General features: G+C 42.5%; 2 protein-coding genes across 5 annotated transcripts; one reads left to right on the top strand and one right to left on the bottom strand.

Annotated features, from left to right (window-relative positions):
• Nucleotides 1-61: 61 nt before the first annotated feature.
• LOC128150965 (nicotinamide riboside kinase 2-like) lies at nucleotides 62-3199 on the bottom strand. The gene is made up of 8 exons (XM_052807801.1): nucleotides 2883-3199; nucleotides 2544-2634; nucleotides 2055-2100; nucleotides 1725-1911; nucleotides 1421-1492; nucleotides 649-755; nucleotides 339-430; nucleotides 62-233 (listed from the first exon to the last, which is right to left on the bottom strand). The coding sequence occupies exons 1-8, from the start codon at nucleotides 2906-2908 to the stop codon at nucleotides 228-230; spliced, it is 627 nt and encodes a 208-aa protein (XP_052663761.1). The 5' UTR covers nucleotides 2909-3199; the 3' UTR covers nucleotides 62-227.
• Nucleotides 3200-6088: 2889 nt separating this feature from the next.
• LOC128151426 (CDC42 small effector protein 2-B-like) lies at nucleotides 6089-12949 on the top strand. 4 transcript variants are annotated; one of them, XM_052808873.1, is made up of 4 exons: nucleotides 6089-6469; nucleotides 8258-8471; nucleotides 8895-8996; nucleotides 9539-12949. In XM_052808873.1, the coding sequence occupies exons 2-4, from the start codon at nucleotides 8418-8420 to the stop codon at nucleotides 9611-9613; spliced, it is 231 nt and encodes a 76-aa protein (XP_052664833.1). In that variant the 5' UTR covers nucleotides 6089-6469; nucleotides 8258-8417; the 3' UTR covers nucleotides 9614-12949. The 4 variants fall into 4 exon arrangements, with proteins under 4 accessions (XP_052664833.1, XP_052664832.1, XP_052664831.1 ...); XM_052808872.1 differs by having other exon boundaries at nucleotides 6089-6692; XM_052808871.1 differs by having other exon boundaries at nucleotides 6089-6703; nucleotides 8294-8471.
• The last annotated feature ends 6837 nt before the right edge of the window (nucleotides 12950-19786 follow it).

Here is a 19786-nt window from a genome sequence, read left to right as displayed (position 1 = left end):
GACTGGAGAGTGGGAGAACACTTGAGATCATCTGAGACCACATACCAGGCTGAAGCACAAATTAAGATGACAGACAAGGGGGAAGTGCTTTTTAATTATGACCATATGAACAAAGTCAAATTTAAGAGTTGAGAGTCTTCACAGAAGCTGGAACTTTAGTGGCAGTCAGGCAGGCAGCACAGAGCAAACGGGAATCATCTTCACTGACAAGAATCACCAGCAGTAGCTTATTTCTAAACAGAAAGATATACAGGAACATACTTCAAGTTACAGCTTCATGCTTGTTCAACATAGCCTTTAAAAAGGTTGCCTTTGAGTTGCAGTTAAGCATGACGTACCTGCATGTCAAGTAATTCTTCAATCTTATTCTGGATCTGTCCATACACATCATTAAACAGCTCCTCCTTTGATTTTGTTCCATTCAAGTGCACTTAAAGAAAGTAAAATAAGAGAGCTATAATTGAATGTTTCTGTAAGCCTGCCAGATCCCAATTTAAAGAGCACGAACTTGACTGGTATCAAAGAAATATACTCCATCCACCTGCTTCAACTCTTCTCATGCACTTAACCAGTATGTATATCCCAGGTTTGAAAAGCACTCTCTCGTAAAGCAATCTTTCAGAAGTGCTTTTATCATTAAAGACTTACCCACATCAACTCCAAGATCTTCCATTATCTTCCTGTGCTTTACATACATAGGCCAAACGTGGCCATCAAACAATCCAGGTGGATCTGGTACAGTGTAATTCCTTGAACTATAAATTAAGACATTGTTATGCAAGAGTAGCCTAATTACAGTTTAGGGAAATGACAGTTCATTCAGTTTCTCTACACACTAGCCTGAGCCTGTTGCCTCCAATGCAGTTTCTGAGTTTATCAAAAGTCAGTACTCAGCATAAGCTGCAAGCATAAAGATACCCCCAAAAAGTTGCAATTTGATGTGTGGGTCTAAAGTGTTCAAGATGTAGAAAGGATTCCCAGGACGGACTGATCTTAACAGTGACAAATAGCCTTCTCTTAAAGCTTTAGCAGAACTTGGGTAAAACAGTTGACTGCTTATTCCTTGGAAAGCAACTTTTTCAAGTGTAACGTTTCATTTGCATTCAGAACAGTGTACGTGTACAACAATACAGCCAAATATAAAACCCCGGGATAGTTTGAGATCTGGGAACCGTATCATTGGAAAACCAGAAGGGGAAAAAGTCTATTGAAAGATCTGTGCTGAAACTGAGCATCAGTCTCACATACACAACAGCTTGGTAGGAAGCTTCTGGGTTGGTTTGGTGAAGGAAGCTATAGTATACTAACAACAGCTACATTAGTGTTTATCCTTTCTTATCTAAAAGCTTTACAGAAACAAAGTCTTGAACGGAGTAAGACATTACTGGGCTAGCAAGGGAACTTCAAAAGATAAACTTACCTTCTTCTCCTTTTACACTCTTCATATGGAATGGAAAGAAAAAATCGATGGTGGAATACATCAATCAGTGGCCTGAAAAAGATACACGTTTGGTTGCAGCTAGACTGTTTGATTAGTAGCAAGAAATGGAAAAGTAAAACTATATTCATTTCCTGTATCTAGAGCTATCTTCAGACTTGTGACACCTGAACTCGCCAGCAGTCAATACTAGCTGCTAACTCTTGGTTTAGAACAGGTCTTTTTAGTCCCTTGGAGGTTTGCCTACTACGTAAAAATCAAAATATGTGAAGTCACACTCGATTACCTGTAGGTGTAAAGTAGGAAGCCTTCAACAATAAGAATGTGGATTGTTTTGTCTCCTCCCTCCTTATCTTGTAAGATTGGGACATCCAATGTGTTGTTGATCCCGTGAGAACGTTCAAATTTGACTGGGTTTTTTATCCAAGCGTTTATGGTACTCATCATAGCTTCCATATCTAATGCACTAATCACTAAGACAAATCAGACAACTATCATTAAGCAGTAATCAAGTATCATCTAGTAATAGAGTCAGTACAAAAAAAAGCACACATAAAGGATCAAAATAATCCAAGTTTTTGAGTTGCACTTTGGTAGCCGCGTAGCAAAGCCTTACCATCGTACTGTTTAAACCCGTCTTCAACTTCTATTTCATCTTGGGGCTGAAACAGTGATAAGAAAAAAACTGCTTGGTCAGCACACCTGCTGGGAAGCTCGATACCCATTTCAAAGCAAGATTCGAGATCCGAACCCTGAAGCTACAAAGAGGAATCTTAACCCTCCACCAGGTTTCTTGGCGTGCGATAAAAAGCAGTAGTAACAAGGCTAAGATAAAGTAGCCTGCTCCTCTATCTTCCCACCGTACGGCGCCCAGAGAAAACGGAAAGTCATCGGGACATGCGACAGCGCGGGCCGGCGGCACGGCCAGCCCAGCCCAGCCCAGCCCAGCCAACGCTGCAGAGGAGCCGTGGCAGAGGGCAGGGGGACGCCGCGGGCCCTGGGCCGGCCGCCGCGCAGAGCGGGGCAGAAGCACGCGGGGGGTTACCCCTCGCCCTCCGCCGCTCGTCGGCGGGCGGCCGGGCGGGCCGGCAGGCGCCCGCCTCACCTTGAAGAAGTCATCCTGGTGCACCACGCTGCAGTTGGGCAGGGCCTGCATCAGCTTGCGGGTGAGGGTGGTCTTGCCCCCGTTGGTGACCCTGCGGCGAGAAGGGCCCGGCCGTCGGGAAGCGCCGCGGGACACGTGCGCGCGCGCGCGCCCTGCCGCCTTCCCCTCCCCCGCCCCGTCCTCCGCGCTCGCGCCACTGCGGCAGCGGCACCAGGAGGGCCGGGGGGGGATGCGTGCCCGGGCCGCGCTTCGGCCGGCCGGCCGGCCCCCCCCCCCCGCAGCCCGGCGGGCGCCCCCTCCCCCGAGCCGCCTTCCCCCGGCCCGGCCCGTGGCTCTCACCCGCCGATGCCGATGATGATGTTCATGGCGCGTCCGGCAGCCGCACGGCCCGACTCCTACGGCCTGTTCCTGAGGGGCGGGGGGGGGGGCGGGTATGGGGACCCGGCGTCTCCGGTACCGGCCGCCTACGTGCCTGAGCCGGGACCCGGGGAAGGGGGGAAGAGAGGGGCTGGAGAAAAAGGAGAAGGTAGAAAGGGGAGAAACCCAACGTCAACTGCCGGGCAACGCCATGGTCGGAGGAGGAGGGAGCAGCAGCAGAGCTGGTCCGCGCCGCACCAGAGCGCTCCGCAAAGGGAGGCAAGTACCCCCCGCATGGGGCTTCCCCTCACGCTCCTGCGCGCCCATTGGGCGGCTGCCACCGCCGCCGCAGCCAATGGAGCGCGCGCAACGCGGACGTCTCACGGCTATTGGGTAGGGCGCGTTCACTCACTCCCGAGAGGGTTACAGCGCAGCCGCTCGGCGGCGCTCATTGGCTGCCGCGCTGGGGGAGGGCGGCTGCGCCAATGGCAGGGGCGCCGCGCGCCGGAGGGGGACGGGTTCTGGCGGCGGCGGCTGCAGCGCTGTGCGGGCGCGAGGGCGCCGTGCCGGGGCCCGCGCGCTCCCCTCAGGCCCCGTGAGGCTGGGAGCGGGCGGGCGGCCGCTCGGCCGCGACAGCTCCGCCGGGGGGTCGGCGGGCAGCTCGGCGCCGCCGGGCTCCTGCGCGGTAGTAGCGAGGGGCCGCTGAGCGGGGGCTCCGCCTGAGGAGGGGCGAGCTGGAGCTCCGCGCCCCGAGGAGGGCGGAGCAGGTGTCGGTTCTGCCGGCTCCTCTTCAGACGGAGCTGCCCTCCGCTTGGGGCGGGGTGAGGCGGCGGGTGGCCCCCCCCCCCCACCGGGCTGTGCCCTTAGCCTCGTTACGCTGAGGCGGTTCTCCACCTCGGTGAGCCGTTAGACCCCGTCTCTGAAAGGCCCTCCGCTCCGCAGAGCGGCCCGGCTTCCGGTAGCGAGGAGCTGCGCTCGCCCCCAGCGCCTCCCCGCGCTGGCGGGGCCAGCCCGCCCGACGCCGCCGTCTTGCTGCGGCCCGCGGCTGTCCGCAGGGGCGCGGCGGAGCGGGGAAAGGCACCGGGAGGGCGGCGTGACTCGGTACGGCAGGGCTGCTCGGAGTGGGAAAAGTGGGGAAGGAATCCCGCGAGCGGCGCGGTTTGCTCTGTGGCAGGGTGACCCCTGCAGGTCTCCAGGGGGAAACGCGCCAGCCGTTGGGCAAGCATCGTCGGCGTTCAAGGTCGAAATTTGTCCTTGGGCCGTGAAATTAGGGAGTTCTAATAGGCGTGTAGAAAGTTGACTGGGAAACTTAGTGTGGAGGGTTTGTCTCCTGCAACCCCCAGGTCTCGAAGGAAGGGCAGTTCCCTACTCCTTCAACTGGAGCAGCACACGCATTTCCTTGGCCATGGTGTTTGTCCCTTGGCTGCCGGCGCTTGGACTCCTGCAAACCGCAGAAAACCACAGGACTGGAAAATCTGCTACGCCTGAGGGACTTTACCTCTTCTTGTTAAGGCTTTTTTCCCTTCTATGAAGAAATAAAATGTATGGTCGTGGCTTTTTTTTTTTTTTAATCTGCGTTTATTCTTGGTAATGTTGAATTCCATCATTTACAAGCTACTAACTCAGTTCAACATGTTTACAATACCAGTGGTCGGTGTGTTGCCAACCATTCAGCTTGCTTCTCATCTTTTTGTGAGTTTCACTGATTTTCTTCTGGTAAGGCTCCAGACGAATCTCAGTTGATTTCTCTCGCAGTTATTTTTAACTTGCGAACAGAACATGTAATTTGGTCTCTTGGCTCTTCTTTTTTGGGGGGGGGACAGACAGTTAGTTAAAAATGCATTTTTTTTTTTTTCACTTTGTGACTGAGCTCATTTCTGATCTGCAGCAGAGGATCTGGGGGTGGGTTTGGGGGTTTTTGGGTGTGGGGTTTTTTTTAATGTGTGTGTCTACTTAGCTTTTAAATGGAGAAGCTTCACATCTCCTCAGACGACACCCAAATTCCTTAGATTAACAATACCAATGCACCTAGATTAATGGAGGTCTCAGGTAAAACCCCATTCTCAGCTTCCTATGAAGCTTCAGGATGGCAGAAGGCCAATATATAATCAGACTACATATTAGTGTTATGATGTAGTTTGAGGACTACATCTCAAACTTAATTTGTAATCTGTACATGTATTAATAAAATCAGATGCTACTTTAAAGCAGTTAAGCTCACTCTACAGCAGGAATTCAGCTGTTTTGCTCCAAGGTTCTTCCAAAGTCTTGGTAAATTTTTTTTTTTTTTTTACTCTTCACCTTTCACCAAGCAAGATGCACTGTTCAACTTTCATGCTCAAAACTAATTTTTGATCTGGAAATTCAAGTTCCACTGTTTTTTACCATACCTTGCCATTCAAATATGTAAACATACAACTGTTTCAGTATTTTAACATGCTGTAAATACCAAAAGAGCACAGTAAGGATAAGGAACAAATTAGAAGCACAGTGATTTTTAGAAAGGCAATTAGGCTGAAATATGCTACTCTCACCTCAACTCAGTACTGATAGAGCTGGAATGAAAATGACAGTGACTGGACTCAGAAGTTACCACAATTTAACAGCTTGGTTGAGGCAGGGTGATGGTAGCCTGCACCCGATGTGTGAAAATATATGCTAACTTTACACTCATTGTCCTTCACTAATAGCTCAGAGTGAAGGATTTGTCATGATCAGACTTCGAGTCTAAAGGCCAATTCTGAAGAACAGATACCTTTAGTGGATGTTATTTATCAAGATTATAGTGCATCTCTCATGTCCATGGAAAGGGAGAACTCTTTTGTTTTGATTCAGGCAAACATTTTCCACTTCATATAGAATGGATATTCTGTAAGTAAAATACAAGAATATTTTGAATACTGTTTAATACATGGCAATGGTAGAACAAATTGAATGTTATGCTCAGTAAAGTATATCTAAACATTCATAAAGCTCTTGGGCGCTTTAAGGCTATGGACTCCAGAATGGCTGTGCATCCTGCCCATCACATTCAACATCTGTGTCTGCGTGTGCTAGCCATTTCCCTGGCCCTTTGTCTTTCTCTCCTCGATGATACTGCTGCTATGGTGAAAAATAGAGAGAAAGAACAACAGGATATTGTCCAATTCTGGTCTGCGTGCCAACACTGACAAAATGTTGTTTTCTCCTCGGTTTGGGGATTCTTGTTGGCTTTTATTAGCCCTGGGTGAGCCTGAACACATTAAGATGTTTTTAAAATTCTTCCAGTTAGCGTGGAAACCTTGAGTCTGTGGGAGGAAGGTGGTGTCCCATGCCCCAGCACAGACATTCCTGTCCTGGAGGATGATACTCTGACTCACGCAGAGGAAAAGAAGAGTTCTGTTGTGAAACACAACAGGAAGACGTCCAGTGCTGCTGTGTGCCAGGAGGACACCTGCAGAGCTGCTGCAGGGGTGGAAGTGAGCCACAGGCTGTATGGATAGTGCTGAGAAAACTGCACGGCTGCACAAAGCTGACGCCAAACTAGGGTGCTATTTGTGGTTTCCGTTCTGCTTTTCTGACACCTGTAGGTAAGCGTGAAGTGCACAACAGAATTCTGCAGCACCTTACAGAGTGAAGGAACCGTCGCAGGGTACGGGATCACAGTGAAGCATTCTTGCTTAGCAATCAGGATTAATTATAACCTGGGAATATGAACTGTAAACGCACTGCAGTTGCCACGACAGGAGCTGGCTGTGTGCCAGCGCTTGCATGAGGACATACCATCCCGTCAGGACTCCCTGGGAGCAGCAGGTAACACCCAGGTACGCGTGGAGCCCCATGGAGGTAGATGGCCAAATGCTGGGGGGTATGGCAGCAGGAGAGTAGGAGTTCGACTGTTATTTTGGGATGGGAGTGTTTCTCTATCTAATTTGATGCTCATCTCAGTCTGCTTTCAAAATAGGTTATTAGCGTACAGCGACACACTTTATGATTTTTAAGAAAATCTTAGCTTTGATACTGTCTCCTTAACATGAAATAAACCCCCAAATTCTGCAACTAATGTGAAGTGTAGGTAAAAGCTTCAGCTTCTGCGTGTTCTTATGGTTGCATGGGCCACTGTCCCTTCTTTGCTGGACTCAAACAAGGTGTCAGTGGTGATAAAGACCGTTGTGAGAGGATGAAGTGAGGTGAAAAATGGTAATTGAGCCAGATAATGAGTTGTATTAAAACTACCCAGGATAAAATGGAATAATATATGACACATTCTGCAATAAGTATCACATAGGCCACCTAAAGCTAAGAGGCAAATGTAACAAACGCTTTGAAAGATAAATGGCAGAAATTTAAAAAATCTGCTTGAAGTGTGAGAAGTGATGAAGTGTAAGAAAACCACAAAGGTGAAAGAAATAGATGTGCTAATTACATAATTGTGGGACTACATAAGAAATGCCTGTGAAGGGGGAATCTTATGTTGTTTGGTTGCGAAGACTTTAGTGGAAGCTTAGAAAGACTGAATTGATGAAGCTGGAATTTCTGTGAAGCTGTAAGCTTTAAAAAAAAAACCAATCCCTTCTTTATAAATTAACATGTTATAATATTGTTTTAATAATCTGATGTATGAAAAAGTTGATATGAAAGGCTACTCTATAGTCCTGGGTTTGATTTGAAGGAAGATACTAAAAAAAGAAAAAAAGGGGGGGGGGGGCGGTAACCACTAAAAAGTTGGTTTTTATCATAGCTTCAGGGCACTTAAAGTTAGTGAGTTTCCTGGTTGTGTCTTTAGTTCAGGAGTGCTATGTTAATAGTTTTATACATTCTGGGAAGCTCTAGGCTCTGATGAATGGTTTCTGTTGCTGGTATACAAAGCTTTTTTCCCCCCTCTTTTAAGGGCTTTTTGGAGTTGTAGAATAGTCTTTACTTTGAGCTTTTCTATGTCTAATAAGAGTAACTATGTCAGATATAAGAAGGAAACTTTCTTTTGCACCAGTTTGTAAATGTTAAGCATTCAATCTGTTGTGCTTCAAAGCTCTTTTCTTTCAAAATACTAAATAGTTCATGAGTATTGGCTAGCTCTGCTTACAACCAGACTGCAGACTGTTAAACAAGACCTAACTTAATTCTAGCATTTCTTTTTATTACGCTTCTGTAAGGAAACCAGAACTTATACTACTGGCTGTCTGGGTGTAAATGTGCAGAGTTCTTAACCCTGACTTCTGACATGAACATACTGATTTCAAATTGATGCTACTTTTCAGTCCAGGTGTGTTTAAGAATTTTACAGTCTTGTTTTAGTCTTCCGAAATGTCTGTTGCTCAATAACTGTTACAAGACTTTGATATATTTTAGTATAAATTTAAATAATAATCTCTTTGCAGGTATACTCATCAGATGCTTTCTATGATCTTTACCAGGGAATCTGCACAAGCAATTCCTTCCTAAACTCACCTTAGGAACTGCATCTTGGTCTTCGTGTTGCTTTAACTCCCAGAGAAATAATTACGCTTAGCAAGACCTTATTACCTGCTGAAAAATAGAATGACTGAGTTCCTGGTTTGTTTTAATTGGTGCAATGGTGAACAGCCCCAGCCGGTAGGTAGATGCACAACTGCCATCCTTTGTCAGATTTGAAATTTTGCCTTTCAGTTATATGGAAAATGCTTCCATTGTCACGTTGTTTTGATTAGTTTGGGCTAAGTAATGCAAAAACTAAAAGCAGGCCTGTTAAACTATGTTTAAGCTATGTGTGTTTTGCCAGAAACTTTGGCCATGTGACTGTTTGCAGTTCTCAGGCCTTGACTTTCCAACATTAAAGAAAGTTTTTGCAAAAATTCAATGAGCTGTAATAAAAGTGACTTTGACCCTCTCTTATTGCAAACAGTCTGAAACTTCAGCCTGGTTGCCATGAGGAGTTACTAGGGGTCAGTACTGACTGTCTCATCTCAGCTGCTTGTTTCTGTCTGAAAGTTGCTCATGTTTTCTGAATAGAGACCTAAGGTATCTTCTTTCTTATAGAAGAGGCGTCGGAGACTGGACCGGAATATGATAGGAGAACCAATGAACTTTGTACACACTGCGCATGTTGGGGCAAGAGAGATGAGTAGTGACTATTCATCAGTAAGTGTGCACCTCTTGGATAAGCAGAAATCTCCACTCAGTAACGTGTAGAGCAGGTAGCTAAAAAAGTACTAGATAACTGTAAGAGAGAGAAAAATCTGACTTCCCCCCCCACCTCCCCCATCAATAGAATAGCATCAGAACAGAACTCTCCTTTGGTTTGTAAACATAAGATACTGTGGAAGATATATTCAGCAGGAATTGCTCATTTCCCCAGTATCTTTACGTATGATGAGAGCCTTTTGGATAAGGATTCTGTGGATACATTTGATACTAGGTCCAGATAACAGATCACCTTGAAGTCAAAGCTGTGCCAGGGTGAAGGATGTAACAATAAGTGGATTTTGAATAGCAGGACCCATCTAATGCACTGACTGAAAATAGTCCTTAACAATCCTGGGTTTAGCTGTTATTTCTCCCTACTACTGTTGGGACCCAACAGTGTAAACGTATGGCTCACCGGCCTCTTCAAATTTATGCTTTTAATAATTGTTCTGGCAACTAGACTTTAAGATGCATGTTCTAATAAACTTTTTTTCTAGGCTGTATCAATTCAGGACCACATGAAGTCTAAAGGTGGCTACACAAATGGCACTTCTGCAACTGTTGAGATATAGGAAACTGAGAGGATGCTGAAATCTGCTCTGTCTTATGAGGACCCCCTGGACTGTGCTTTCATATTCTCTAAAACCTCTTTATCATGGAGTGGGGAGAGTTCTTGAATTATAAAGAGGTCAGTGCAAGCTTTGGTGTTCTTTGTTCAATAGCTTCTGAAGGAGTTATTGTAAATTATCCTTAAAATGCTCTGTCATGGTAGTGTTGTAGTAGCAACTGTAATTTGTCACCGTAGATGGCTTCCTAGCTGTGTTCCAAAAACCTCACAAAGTTGTCTTGTAGGATGGGATTGGAAGTCAGTATGAATTGTATGGGGTTTTGGTCTCTGTCTTTTTCTCCCCTCAAGACATGCAGAGGTTGACTTAATTGGAAGATATCATAGGTTTGCACTTTTTACGTGGGCTAACCTGAATTGCTAAGTAGGATCTTGTAACCTCTAATATAGCTTCGGACCTGGTTTTTAGATGGCTTGCAGCCTAATGCATAAATCTGCTGAGCTGTACTTTGGTTATTTTTTTTTAATGTCTTTTGATGGTGTAACATAATATATTTACCTGAGTCTGCAAAACCCAGTGAAACTTCTGCCTTGCTGTGATAATGCTTTTGCAGCTAAAAATTGAGGTTTTGCAAACATACACACTCTTGAATGAGGCTTAGAAAAACAGACATTTCTCCCAATTACTGGGCTGCCTCCCTTCCATACGTGCACTAGTGTGACTGACAGGTATTACTACAACAGAGCTAATAATATGTACCAGTTAACTTCAAGTGGTGCTACAATATGCTCACAACTGTGTTGATTTTGCATGACTACTATTGAATTTTAAACTAAACATATCTAAGATCACCCTCTCTCTTACCTATCTGTAACAGTAACTACATGGGACTTCAAGGGATATCTTGCTTGTCTTTGTGGCTCCTTAATTTCAAGACTTTTTTTAGATGAAATGTATTTATTCTTGCATATGTTTTAAATAAAATGTATGGTTTAAGTGATACAGCCATGTGAAGGACAAAAATTTAAACAATATTGTGAAAACTTGCAGGAGAATATTAAATAGAAACAGTGTCTTGCAGAGTTCCAGCACTTCATAAATATTTAAATAATAGCTATAAATATTTAGTTCTACCCAAACTATGGTTTATTACTTAGTTCATATTCATCCTTCTATTAAGTGATAGACAAAACTGCTGAAGTAGAGCTAGGGTTTTCTTTTACCCAATCACTGACAACTGTTCCCCAGCTCTAAAAGCTGAATGACTACCAGTGCAGAAACTTAGGAAATCTGCTTGCTGTCATGGGGTTAACTAAATACAAGTGTTTAAATTGCTGCCATATCAGCACCAGTTCTGCTGGAATTCAGTGGAACTCTCTCCTTGCTCTAGGCATAAGATCCATTACGAACTTTTTTCCATTTAAAAAAAAACATCTAGCTGGAAAATCTTTTAACTTGTGTGATTCTGTTTGTGGCTTGTGATACTTCCAAAATCTAGACTGCTGGCTTTGCTGAATTGTTAGGCTGCCTTTTGTGAGTATACTAGAGAACTTAAAACACGAAAGGTAGCTCTATGTTTCTGTATGCATTCAACACACCACCAACCCCATTTCATCTTTGAGGGCCAGAGAGGAAGAGAGAATGTTACTTTCTGTAACAGTCAACAGCTGATCATAATGTTCTGCAACCCTAAGAGAAATCTAATATCCATGTCTTGCTAGATCCTTACTCTTGAATTACAATGCATGCCAAATTTTAATATATTTTAAAATTAGCATGAGCTAGATGTACATTTAGCTTTTTTAAGTCTTTCATATTTCTGTCTTCTAACTTCAGATTTATTCCAACAGCCTAGTTAAGATAGAGATTTTAAAGAAGCTAAATCCTGTATACTGTTGATGAAGCATAAAGTGGCCAAGTTGTTTTAAAGAACAGATCCTCATTCATCTGCTATTAAATTGAGTTCATGCATTCATTGGTCCATACCTGCCCAGAAAAAATAGTGGTAGGGCAGCTGTCATGTAGAAAATGGGTTGTATTTTGTTAACACTGTAAGAAAACAAATAGAACAGGAGCTGGTATTTCCTGAAGACCCATTCAGTATGTTTAAGATTGGTGGTGTATGCATAACTAGAAATAAAGGAGTTGGTGATCACATCAGTTCTTCTCTCTAAAAATAAATCAACAGACAATTTTGTTATTAAACCTTTATTTATAGAAAAATCCTAGTTTTCATTATGTAAACGAAGTAGCACTATCTGGTGTAAAACTAACCTATTTTCATCAGAACATAGAGTATTATATATGACCATATTAAAGTCTCACATAATTAAAAGGAAATATTTTGCTATTGCCTTAAGGGTGATATTACTTTTAAAATCTAAATAAACATAAAAGCATGTCTTGAGTTTTTGTTGTTGTTGTATATTTAGAAATCTAGCTGTAATCTGTCATGTAACTCAGTATAAACCTATATTGGTTATAATAAATATGTTGAACTAGGCACTTGCAATCTTTTCATATTGTGGAAAATCTTGATAGTTTCTCTGCACTGAAAACCTGTTGGTTAAGTGGATGGATCAGCATGTCTTGAAACTTTATTGCACAAAATCAAGTTTCTCCACCAGAGAGAACAATTTTATATCGGGTCTTTTCTGTCTGTTCTATGCAAGCTATTACTCCATCGTGGCATTTTTTGTTTGGTGGGGTTTTTTTGTTTGGTGGTTTTTGAGCTTGGCTGGAATAAAATACAGCAAAAAAGACCAAAGGATCAAACTTTTTAATCTATGTTGTAGGCTGTGAAGACCTTATATCAAGACAACATGGTAATGGAGCATTACTGCTCTGACTTGATGGCGTTTTATGTTTGGGGGGTTTTTTTGGTAGTAGGAAGTAAAATAACTTGCAAGTGGAGCAGGATCAAGTCTTTCATATGTAGTCTGGCAGAGTCTCAGCACTGTATCTGTTTGCTGCCTTCAAAAAAAAAAAAATTCGGGGAGTCAATGTTATTTTATATACTGTCTGTCTTATCCCTTGATGTCCCTGCTAGGCTTTACTGACTGTCCTATAATGCTGCATAAACCTGCAGTCAGTATATAGAAAAGGTATTTGGCTTTGTCACAACCTAATATGTCTTTTTACCTCCTGTAGAGCCGCTTTTATAACAATTATGTGGTGTCATGCTATGTTCCAAGTTAGCCTGTAATATGATAACTTGCAACCCAGGCATGTAGCACTATTCCTTTGTATGGTCTTGCCATGTTGGACTATCGGGTGCTTCTGTAGCTTCCATTCTGTAGAGACAAAAAATGTTTAAGAGATTAATAAATACCCTTAATCTTACTGTGCCAGCAAGAATAAGCACAATTTGACAATGCTAAATTCCATGGAGGTATGTTTATGAAATTAATTATATGTTACTAAATACAGTAACACTGGGAAAAGAACCCAAACCAAATCTGCCATTGAAAGATGATTACATGGCTGCTCTTGATTGTGTTTGGATTTACTTTGCTATCAGCACTGTGACACTGCCATAAAAACCCACCAGTTGAAGATAAGAACGATCTTGTTTGCCTTTTATAATCACTGTGGAGATAGACGAGATGAACTACAGGAAGAAAACATTGCTGTGTTACAGTGGTGTCAAAAAGATCGCTGGTGAGTGGGTGTCTGTAAGGCTTCCAGATACTTTGTGGTTCTGCAACCTTGGTTAGTCAAGTAATGACACTGTACTATGAAATCACTCAGATTAAGTTAGGCAGTCAGGGAATATGAGGTAGAAGCCAGATCTTCCTTCCTAGCATTTGTACCTTCCTTCCTCATGAGAACAAACGTCAATGGGACTGGTTAACAAGAGTACTTGCAGTACTCTAGTTTACTAGGTTATGCTTCTAGTTCCTGGTTCCTGAAGGTAAACTTTGAATTCTAAAATCTGTGAGACGGGTGAATCGTACACTAAGGGTTAATGTCAAAGGTGTGGAGTCCTGAAGTAAAAAAATTTCTGGTTCATTAGATTGCAGATTGGCTTCAGGGCAGAAAACAAAGACTAACCATAAATAGAATGTTTTTCTAAAGACAAGGCTGCTTGGAATAAATCTTTTTTATTTATTAGTTTTTAAAAAGTGGAGGAGACTTGCATTTTTAACTCCTTGCTATTGTAGTACCAGTCTTACTATGTACCTTTCTGTCTTAATACAGGGGCTGGATCAACAGAGTTTAGACCCAAAGTAGCAGTTAATGCTTGAAATGCAAAATTTTGGATGTTTGCCTCTACAGCAGAAGTCCCTGTGCACCTTAAGGAGATGCTCTATGTGGCTGGTGCTTGGGCTTCTGCAGAAAAACTGCCCTTTCTCCATACACAGTAATTCGTCTGGTACACAAGGCCCAAGTTACTTACATCAGTTGTTTTCCTGCTGATATTCGTGTGGTTACAGCATATACGTGAAAGGTTTCCTAGTCCTGCACGGAACAAGTCCTCTCTAGGAACTGGCCTGTTAGACAGTCGTTTCCTCAATAGAGCCTTAAGCTGTGGAGTTACTGAAATTTACCACCACATGCAGCTCTGAGACAGTTTTGTGCTTTGCTATGTGAATGCATAAAGTCTCCTTGTTATTGCTTAATTCTTCATACTCAAGGGAGGGTGATCAGAGAGGCCAATGGGTCGATCAGGAACTACAGAAAAATGAGATACACAAGCGAGGCAGGTTTAGAAGCCATAGACAGGCAATGTGGTATATGTTTATGAGGAACGAGCAGGGAGCAGAACATGTGCATATTAACTTTTGTTATCTGCAATGCACAGGACAGCTTTGTTGAGATCAGTTGGAAAATGCTCATAATATGTGCATAATTGGTATATGGAGGAAATTGGGCACTTAAATGCATGACTAAGCTGGGACTTTGAGACACAGATTGCCAATGTAACTTTAATGGATAGTAGAATACTCTTCCTGTGGTGGCTTACAAAGCTGTTTTCAGAAAGTATGGAGCCACACAGAAAGCTAGCTTTGGTTTCAGCAGTTGCAGACTGATGGCGCATATATGCTTGGGAGATGAGATGGCTTCCCCCCACCCTGATGAATGTGAGGCTGCAGATGTTCTAACTGCTGAGGCCTGCTGCACCCAATGCTACCTCCATGGAACACAAAACAAATAAAACTTAGAGTTAATATAAAATAGCAGTAGTAAAAGGGTATTTGCCTTTGGTCCACTGTGCTGCCAAAGCTTCAGGGAAATTAACTAGATCCATCTGATATTCAGCTTCCTGGTGTTGGGAGAGAATGGATGGGTTGGAGCTGAAAGGTCATGAAGACTTCCTTGTGCCTGAGGAGGTTTGAGTGATGTTCTCCTGGACTCTCTGCAGGCTGAGGTGCCAGAAGGTCACCGTGGCTGCACCAGATTTCTCCCAATGCTATGTAGAGAAAGGAAACATGAAAGAAAACAGTGAAAGCACTTTGAGCAGGCAGGAACATTACTAGTGTGTGTTCTTGCGCCAAAAAAGCTCCCAACTTGAGGTGTTTGATACTGAACTAGGACTGCTGTCTTCACCTGGCAATTTATAGATGAGCAAACTCATGTTATAATAATAAACAACTGCCCTTTCAGGGAGAGGGGGGGTACAAGGGCACCCATGGCATGGTATGCTTTGGCCTCTGCATCACCTAAATCCAGGCCTAACTGGCTTACCAAGTGTTGCAGTATGGCTACTGAACACCCTGTGGCTGTCACTTGTTCCATACATACTGTTTCTGTGCATCCCATTAGCGTGACCAAAATCCTAATATGTTAGCCAAAAACGTCGTTCAAATGGGAGGAAGTTCTCTTAACCTAGTATTAATCTAATTTAGAAAAGAGTAGTAACAGATGGACAAAAACTTTGAGGTGTCAGTTGAGACGCCTACAGTAAATTACTCAAGAAATCAAGGCCACGAAGCTGTATTGAAACTACTTTACTCTGAACCTTTTTTTTTTTTAATTAAAACAATGTAAATGGGAAGAATATTCTCTTTATAACAAATTTTAAGTTTCCTCTGACATTTGCATATAAATCCTAACTGAACAAAATCGAGGTGGTTATTACTAAGGGCACACCCTAATTCAGGGGCAAAAAAAATGAATTATGTCTTTTAATGTTTTAATATATATGTATATATTTAGACCTTCATCTTAAGTAATGTGGAAGGAAATAATCCGTTCTTTTAAAGTGAAATTAGTATGATTGCTCTGGCTTACTGGAAGTTAAAAAAAAAGGACTTAAAATCTACATTTAAACTACTGAGAGAATTTGGTGTGCTTTTAAAGCTGACATTGGCCTGTACAAGTGGCTGACTAATTTCAGATTCTTCATCAAAGAGCTAGAAAAAGTGTTTGGTTGCAGGATTTTTCTTTTTTTTATATATACTAGTGTATTTACATGCATCTGATGTTGCTGGTGCTTAAGACAGACATGTACATTTTATACAACCTACTGAGCTGAGTCTAAAAGTGTACGAAGACTATACCGATAACCAGTAATTAATCTCTTCACAGTGAGCTGTCCGAAATTAAGGGTTTGTAGATCTGGCAAAACAATGGCGCTTATTCTAGACAGAAGTCTATTTTTAAAAAATTGATGAAATATATGTAAGTTTGAAAGTCCAGTCTCAACATGAGCTGAAGCTGCATATTAATGGTGAAAGTAATATGGTTTTAAATGCAGTTACCCACATTTACGCTTGTAGTCTCTACCACCAGGAGATATTAAAACCTGACTCAATACCTCTGAGGGTGTGATACAAGCTTGAAAATATAATTCAAATGTAAGGCTTACAGTCCTTCATTAATGCATGCTAATGTGACGTTGCTGCATAATGGCATACAAGGAAGGCTTTTAACATCACCTTTGAAAATGCATTTGAACTGGTTATTCTCTCTGCTGCATAATATCCAGTGAACTAGGGTATCTCTTGCTTGCATAGAATGATGTTTACTGGTGTTCAGATAAGGCTGTTGTTAGTACATGGGGAAAAGTTGCTAGATGTGTGTTTGTATTAATAAATGATTCTTAAATACCAGTCTTTCTATGTTTTAGATCATTTTCTTGCCAGGAGATAGAGGTCCCATCAGCCTGTTGTACATGTCCTCATCTTTGCCATGCGTGTATGTCTCACAGAGATGGCGGTTTTCAGTAACAATGTTCCCCGTGTCACTTTAATCAAGAGGTTTCACAGTGTTATGTTGCTGTCTTGTTCCAGGCTCCAGCCAAAAAGCTGTGAAAATAGGAAGCACTGAAAGACACAGTTCATAGGACAGGGTGAAATTTTCTTTGGTTAAGCCACTTCCTTTTCCTTGTCACCTGCTTTATTCTGCCCTGTTACTCTACTGCCTACTAAATTTCTTAGAAATATATTTACATTCAGTATTTGGGTCAGTGTTCTCTCTTAGTTCTTAGAAATTAATACAACACATTAAAAATTCCTTCTTTCCTTTGAAGCTTGTGTATTGATTAACAAACCCCAAATCCCCTCTTTACTGATTTTTGTATGACATAACCATTTAGTGAGCAGAGTCTAGTCCCTTTTACAATCTTAGTCTTTTAAAAATTGTGTAATATATTTTCTCTTAAATATCTAATGCTGATAGCCACCCTTCCAAATCTGCCTACCTGACAAGGCAACTATTTTCTGTTTATGGTATTTTATGCAAAATTAACAGAATTAGACAGTAATTCAAAGTTAAGCTAATGGAAGAGCAAACTTAATTGCATAAGGAGTTATAGGGAAAGGAACAGAAAAAGGCAGATTGGTTGGGATAAGTTTACTCAAAAGCCAAGAGGCTGATAAATATGAAAAAAAACAAAGTAGCACTTAATGCAATGTGAGAGTCAGGAGAATGGCCTTGGAATAGAAGATGTTTTGGATACCTTTCCTTGTGAGTCAAATCATTTGTGTTTAGAAGTGTGCGTATGTGGTGGAAAACAGTCAGGGAGAAGGAAAGGATAATTTCATTATCCCTTTGAAAAGGATTTCAATATATGTATAGTATTATTCTAGCAGTTTATTTTCTGTGCTAATGGCTATTTAGCTTGAGTTTCCACTTTCTAACTAATGTGCTCAAAGCCTACATTAAACATCTCTGTTCCTTAATGCTTCAGGGATGCCTGAGTTGAGTTACAGATTTTATTTCATGTTGATATTTTGGTTGGGAAAGAGATTTTTCTGAGAGGGTTGTTGCTCTTGTTTTCTCTGATGGAAGTAATTATGGTGGTATAGAAAGGATGCAATTCTTGGTGTAGATTTTTAGTATCTTACACTGTTTATGGGTAGAAGCTATGTTGTTCATTCCAAATAAGGAATTTCAGGTTTCAAACTGGAAAAAAAAAAAAAAAAAAAAGGAGGATCATTTAGGCTTTGAAGTCATTCTTCAGGCTCTGAAGGCCTTTATAACCTAGTTTTCTTCTGCCTGGGATTGGTAATAACATATATGAATAAAATCTAGTTTTTCTCATCGTGTTGAAATTTGAGACTAGATCATCTGGTTTTAGTTTTGGTTACACATTAAAGCTAATGGTAAAAATTAGGGACTAAAGTTGCTAATAAAGATTACCTAAGAAGTTGTTATTGATGTCCTGAATGTGAGATGCCCACGTTCTGAGCTAATATTAGGGCTCTTCAACGCAGGTATTTCTAACCTGCACAGTCCTGCTGGGCTGCAGGGAATGTGTTTAACATAAGAGACATTTACACAATACCTTTAAGCATGCATCAAGGCAGGGGAGGTCAAACCAAACACACACTTTTTGGGAGAGCAATTTCCTTTTATTTAAAGTAAATTATACTCCTAGTATTTCTCCTCGACCTGTTTTTTCCAGAATAAAAACTGCTGTGCTTTCCTGGGGAACGCAAGGAGAGGGGTTAGTATTTGGTAGGGAATCTGAGCCCGTGAGCAGCTACGCATTTGCAGTTCAAATAAAACACTTCTTCCATGCCTGAAATACACTGTCATGTACATACACTTAGCTCTTTACAGATCATAGAATTGGCAGATTTGTTGAAGTAATCTGTCATCCAGATCTTGTTAGATTCAGAAGGAGAGAGAGTAGTCGGCATAAAGTGTCATGGTTACTCTGACAACAGCACCAAAATAAACACACAGATGGACAATGTACTAGCTGGTTTTTTTAAATACCAATTCTGCATGGAATATGAATTATTAGCTGTGTCATGGTGTGCCATTTTCTTTCACTGTTTAAGCACATTAAATTGTTAGACACGCTTTTGCGGCCTAGCAAGTCTACAAGATGCATAAGCCTGTTCTGTTGCTGATATAAAGACAAATTGCAGATTGTCTCTGGGGGAAAAAAAAAAGCTCGCCTGTTATCATCAAAATACGTGTATTGATCAAAACACTACTTATTTACAGGTATGTAGATGTTGTTCAGATTTTCACAGCAATGTAACAGCTTACTGAAAATTCACCACAACGCAGCGGGGAACGTTCCCTGTAGATGTTTTACATGGCTTTGTCCTTAAATTCACACAGAGGGAAAACCACGCGTGCAGGAACGTCCTTCCTCAGTAGTAGTAACTAATGGCCACTTAGTTTGTGAGCAACTCAAGCAAGTGGGTTACCCACTTAAGGCTTGGATTTACTAATGCTGGACTGCAGCTCAGCTCTTCCCTCATGCCTCCGCCATCTCGCTCATGGCCACATCCCCTCCTTTCTACAATTATTTTTCTTATCTTTGCCTCTTCCGCTTACTTCCCTGTGCGCGCTTGGCCCGAGGCAGGCCCCGGCCTGCTTGGAAACCTCTGGCGAAAGATGTTGCACAACTTCCTTAGCTGGTAGATCACAGAGCTGCTTCGTGTATCTCCTTCCTGCAAGTTATTGCTGGCTCTCACATCGGGCATATCCCAGCCCTTCCAACGCTTTCAAAGCCTGGACCACATCCCCGAAGTGCCTTTTTTTTTGTAAGCGCCAACAACGCAACTCCCTCAACCTTTTGTTACAGGTCATGTTTTGCTGTTTCCCGCACTTGTTGCTCTTTGTCTCGGGAGACGTGGGGCAAACCCGACCCTTTCCTTTCCCTTGTAACGGCTGTGAAGGGTTTCGGGTAGCATTTAAGCACCGCAAACCCGCGCCTCTTGGAGCTGCTAGGTGGAACCGCCCCGGGCTGACGGCTGTTGACCACCCGGAGAA

This window comes from Harpia harpyja, chromosome 14 (assembly GCF_026419915.1).
Source record: "Harpia harpyja isolate bHarHar1 chromosome 14, bHarHar1 primary haplotype, whole genome shotgun sequence".
Classification (NCBI taxonomy): domain Eukaryota; kingdom Metazoa; phylum Chordata; class Aves; order Accipitriformes; family Accipitridae; genus Harpia; species Harpia harpyja.
This window is presented reverse-complemented; position numbering and strand designations above follow the sequence as displayed.

What these genes read in the sequence shown, in the direction of transcription:
- LOC128150965 (XM_052807801.1), bottom strand. Translation starts at nt 2,908, where the DNA reads ATGAACATCATCATCGGCATCGGCGG. An exon ending in ACCAGGATGACTTCTTCAAG is followed by an intron (nt 2,101 to 2,543) that starts GTGAGGCGGGCG and finishes TCACTGTTTCAG; the next exon opens with CCCCAAGATGAAATAGAAGT. An exon ending in AGATCTTGGAGTTGATGTGG is followed by an intron (nt 431 to 648) that starts GTAAGTCTTTAA and finishes ACTTTCTTTAAG; the next exon opens with TGCACTTGAATGGAACAAAA.
- LOC128151426 (XM_052808873.1), top strand. Translation starts at nt 8,418, where the DNA reads ATGACTGAGTTCCTGGTTTGTTTTAATTGGTGCAATGGTGAACAGCCC. An exon ending in ATGGTGAACAGCCCCAGCCG is followed by an intron (nt 8,472 to 8,894) that starts GTAGGTAGATGC and finishes TCTTTCTTATAG; the next exon opens with AAGAGGCGTCGGAGACTGGA. An exon ending in TGAGTAGTGACTATTCATCA is followed by an intron (nt 8,997 to 9,538) that starts GTAAGTGTGCAC and finishes CTTTTTTTCTAG; the next exon opens with GCTGTATCAATTCAGGACCA.